The following is a 4,854-nucleotide window of genomic DNA, read 5'->3' as shown; positions in this document are numbered from 1 at the left end:
GCAGAGGAGTGGGCTTTGCTGGACCTGGCTCAGAGGAAGCTCTACAGAGACGTGATGCTGGAGACCTTCAGGAACCTGGCCTCCGTGGGTGAGGACGGCTTCCTCCCTGCACTTTAGGGAACAAATATTTCTTACAATGTTCTTTCTTACTGGAACCAAGGAATAGGAATATGTTGCAAAACAGGCAGACGTGGTCCCCACCTTTATAGAACCTACCTAGAGTCAAATAGCTTTTCCATGACCGTAAATATTTCTATATTGAATTGATTTTTATTGCTCTTGATCAGAATCCTGAGGCTCCCTATTTGTATAAATGTGAGCGTGGTCTCCAGTGTTACTTTGGGGCAGTGAGAGCAGCGTTACGGTTTTCACCCTGTGAAAGTTACACTGTGATCAGTACACATTTGACATGATAATCTTGCTGTAGTTAAACTCACACTCACCCATCCTCAGTGACTTGAGGACCAGAGAATCGGCCCATCTCATGGAGGGCTTGTTGTCCTCCATCCTCCCCCTGAGAAGCTTTTCTCCACGAGCAGGACAGCAGCCACGCACCGTCTGATCTCCTAGTGGCAGCTGGGTCACTGGAGATAGGCTTCCTCTAGGGCCTCTGTGCCTGCGATCACCAGGAGGGCACACCTCTCGGGAGGAGCAGGTTCTGTATCAGGGAGAGATATTTGGACATAACTGTTAGAAACATGACTCTGAGAAGGTGACGTTTGTCACTCTGAGAAGGTGACCTGGCTTCCCTGTTGGACTTTTCATCCATCTTTGCCCACTTCAGAAGTCTTTCTGTAGCTCCTCTTATGAAGGGAGCATTTAGGAGTGTGCATTTTGCCCACTTCCTGCCTACTTTGCTTCTGTGAAGTATCTCTTCTGAAGTATTTCTTAGCGAACAGTCTGCCATTTTGACTCATTTTCCCTGTGATGGCTAAAGTTCCAAATAGCTGAGGTCCTCAGAGTTTTTCTTTGTGTGTGTGTTAAGTTTGGTTTGGACCCAATTCCAATGTGTGTGTGGGTGTTAATTTTGTTTTGGACCCAATTCTAATGTGTGTTTGTGTGTGTGTGTGCACGCGTGCACATGTGTTAAGGCACCTCACACCAACAAACAATTATTGGACCAGCAGCACATCATAGAATTCAACTCAATCCTGACACCATCTACCCAGTGATAGCCACAGATTCCACAGCTTAAGGTTTCAGTCCTTCAAGACTTACTCCATATTCTCCCACTTCAGATGCCAATCTCAAATCCAGGCTTTTACCTGTCCTCCTGACCAACTGGCTATAAATCAAGACGTTCCCATGACTCTCTCCTTGGGTTCAACTAATTGACTAGTATAGCTCACAGAACTCAGAGAAACATACTAATTACTAGATCACAGGTTCTTTTTAAAAGGATATAATTCAGGAACAGCCAGATGTAAGAGATGCATAGGGTAAGATTTTGAAAAGGAGTTTCTGTGCCTCTCCAGGTGCCAGTCTCCCCACATCTCCACGTGTTCATCAACCCAGAAGCTCTTTGAACTTTTTTTTCATGCCTTCATTATATAGGCATGGTTGATGAAATCATTGGCCATTGGCAGTGGATTTGATCTCTAGCCCCTCCCCCATCCCCAGAGGTGTTGGGGTGTCTGGGGGTGTGGATGGGATTGAAAGTTTCAACCCTTTAATCACATGGTGTCTCCATTGGCAACGAGCCCCCATACTTCTTTCTAACAATTTTTTTCATTAACATAAACCCAATTGGGATGGAAAGGGTTTTTATGAATAACAAGACACCTATTTCACCTTTCTGATCCTGAAGCGTTTTCTGGAAATGAGCACAAGAGACCACATATTATTCCATTGCTTTTACTGCTCAGGAAATTCCAAGGGTTTTAGGATCCCCAAGCAGGAAACTGTGGATAAGGACCCAATTTATCTGAGAAATATATGTTGTTCATCTGAATGACCAAATATATATATATTTCTGATAAATCACAATATCACACATCTTCTTCCTTCCTTTATAAAATTATTTTACATTTTTGAATTAGTCTGTGGAAAGAAATCTACATGTGGTCTCTTTTTTTTCCTTTATCCCACCATTTCTTTCCCATGGATTTAATTATGTTACCAATTATTGCAGGTTCTTGCTCTCAAGTTAAAACCAGTAGATCAAGTGCTCATTGGGATATTTTGGAGACTGGACTATGCAGTGAAGAGAAAGTAGTAAGATTCACAAGAAATGATTCCAGGTCTTTTTTGGGAGAAAACTGGGCATTTCATAACATGCAAGATCAACATCTAACTCAGGAGAGGCGTTTGAGGTGAGTGGCACTCCCACAAGGGGAAGGGGAATCTCAGCAGAGTATTAGACTCACTTAAAATTAAAGAAAAAGTGTAAACTTAGCTAAACAATTGTCTATTCACAGAATTCTTACAAAACTACTTTTATAAATGTGATGTAGATATGGAGCTCCTAAAACTTAATTCAGTAGGAAACACTGGTCAGGAAACCTCGTATGTAAAAAACACTGAAAGTTATGGCTCTGCTTGAGCCCTCAGCTGGAGCATTAAACTTGTTGCACTTTGTCACAATGCACAGAGTGCTGAAAACATGCCCATTCATTGAAAATGGCAAATGTGTAGTCAAAATAATAATGAATAACCATCAACAAATCACTAATTAAGAAATCACTTATAATCATTAATTCCTAATACTGTGCTTCCTATTTTGAACAGAAATCATTTGGTGGAGAGTATCTGTGAAGGGAAAGAAGGCCATCAATGTCTAGAAACCCGGAACCAGATTATAGATTTTACTGTGCATAAGAGTTATTGGACTGGAATTCAGCCCCATCAATGCATTAAATGTGGAAAAGCCTTCAGGGATCATTCTTTCCAGAAGAATCAGCAAAGATCTCACCCTGGACACAAACATTATCCATATGAAGAATGGGGGCAAGCCTGCAGCTGTATCTCGTGCCTAAGCCCTCCCAGGGAAATAGACATTGTAGAGAAACCCGATAAACATCAGGATGCTGGGAGAGCATCTAAGAGGTGCGTGAAGAGTGACTGTAATGAACAGTCTTTAGAGTGTAAGAAGTCTGGAAAAGCTCTCACTTGTCCCTCATCTTTTCAGGAACATGAGAGAGGTCATTATGGACAGAAAATCCACATGTGTGAAGTATGTGGAAAATCCTTCAGTTATTATTGCCAACTTGCACGGCATGTGAGAACTCACACTGGAGAGAAACCCTATGAATGTAAAGAATGTGGGAAAGCTTTCACTCGCATCTCACACTTCCGAGAACATGTGAGAATGCACACTGGAGAGAAACCCTATGAATGTAAGCAGTGTGGCAAAGCTTTCAGTTGGTGCACTTACCTTCGAGAACACATGAGAACACACAGTGGAGAAAAACCCTATGAATGTAAGCAGTGTGGCAAAGCCTTCCCCTATCTCAAATCCCTGCAAGGACATGTGAGGATCCACACTGGAGAGAAACCTTATGTGTGTAAGGAATGTGGGAAATCCTACAGTTGTCCCAAATACTTTAGAAAACATGTGAAAACACACAGTGGAGTAAAACCCTATGAATGTACAGAATGTGGGAAAGCATTCATTACTTCCTCATCCCTTCGAGAACATATGAAAACACACAGTGAAGAGAAGCCATATCAGTGTCAGCAGTGTGGGAAAGCCTTCAGGTATCCCAGATCCCTGCAAGGACACATGCTAACCCACAGTGAAGGGAAGCCATATAAATGTCAGCAGTGTGAAAAAGCCTATAGGTGTCTCATATCCCTGCAAAGACACATGAAGACACACACTGGCGAAAAATTCTGAATAGAAAAACTATGGGAAAGCCTTCATTCTCCCTTAAAATTTTATAAATGGAGCAGTCACAGGAGAGAAACATTATGAACGGAAAGAATGTTGGGAAACCTTCAGCACTTCACTTATTTTATACTTGAAAACTCAGGGTAGACAAAATTTTTTAATGGAAAGAAATATGATTTTTCCTTTTAAGTGCCTCATCCTGAATAGGGATCCCAGTGTATTAATTTCTAGCTCATGTTAACTGATCTGAACACTTAAGATAATAACCATGCCTCTATGTTCCCATCATCTTTGCTACTTATGTTTTGTTATCTTGGACTTTAAATAGTTATATAGTCATATAATACTTGTCTCAATTCCATTACAATGTCTTTTGAACCTAGAGTGAAAGTCTTTTTGGTTTGTGGTTTTTTTCATGTGCAACATGGTATGAGTTTAGACGGAAAAAAATTTTTTTAATGAATTTATTTATTTTTGGCTGTGTTGGGCCTTCGTTGCTGCGCTCAGGCTTTCTCTAGTTGCGGTGAGTGGGGGCTACTGTTCGTTGCAGTGTGTGGGCTTCTCGTTGCAGTGGCTTCTCATCACACAGCATGGGCTCTAGGCACACGGGCTTCCATAGCTGTGGCTTGTGAGCTCTAGAGTGCAGTCTCAGTAGTTGTGGCGCACAGGCTTAGTTGCTCCACGGCATGTGGGATCTTCCCTGACCAGGGCTCGAACCTGTGTCCCCTGCACTGGCAAGAGAATTCTTAAGCACTACACCACCAGGGAAGCCCCTAGATGAAAATATTTTTGATTCTTACTTTGTCTTATGTTCCTAATATGTGATCATGATGTGAGACCTGTGTTGTTGAAATGTCTTTTCTGGTTCCTGAACGATACTGGAATTTTCTGACTCAGTATTTATGCTCCCCTTAGTTTATATTACTAAAAGGTGTGTCTTCCATGTTTGTTGCTAGTGGATACCATATTTGTGTTCCTCACAGAAATTAGTAATTGTGGAAGGTCTTGGAAGACCTTCTGTCTCA

General features: G+C 41.8%; 1 protein-coding gene across 1 annotated transcript; it reads left to right on the top strand.

Moving 5' to 3' along the window:
* Positions 1–6: 6 nt before the first annotated feature.
* Positions 7–4,213, top strand: LOC113616723 (zinc finger protein 77-like). Its single transcript, XM_027100113.1, has 3 exons — positions 7–88; positions 2,132–2,312; positions 2,728–4,213. The coding sequence occupies exons 1-3, from the start codon at positions 55–57 to the stop codon at positions 3,833–3,835; spliced, it is 1,323 nt and encodes a 440-aa protein (XP_026955914.1). The 5' UTR covers positions 7–54; the 3' UTR covers positions 3,836–4,213.
* Positions 4,214–4,854: the final 641 nt, after the last annotated feature.

The sequence above is a fragment of the Aethalodelphis obliquidens genome, unplaced genomic scaffold (assembly GCF_003676395.1).
Source record: "Aethalodelphis obliquidens isolate GAN/ISIS:26980383/991018 unplaced genomic scaffold, ASM367639v1 scaffold413, whole genome shotgun sequence".
NCBI classification, from domain to species: domain Eukaryota; kingdom Metazoa; phylum Chordata; class Mammalia; order Artiodactyla; family Delphinidae; genus Aethalodelphis; species Aethalodelphis obliquidens.
This window is presented reverse-complemented; position numbering and strand designations above follow the sequence as displayed.

Bases quoted from the DNA above. Each gene is read 5' to 3' on its own strand.
- LOC113616723 (XM_027100113.1), top strand. From the start codon at position 55: ATGCTGGAGACCTTCAGGAACCTGGCCTCCGTGG. The intron at 89-2,131 runs GTGAGGACGGCT...CAATTATTGCAG, and splicing joins CAGGAACCTGGCCTCCGTGG to GTTCTTGCTCTCAAGTTAAA. The intron at 2,313-2,727 runs GTGAGTGGCACT...TATTTTGAACAG, and splicing joins ACTCAGGAGAGGCGTTTGAG to AAATCATTTGGTGGAGAGTA.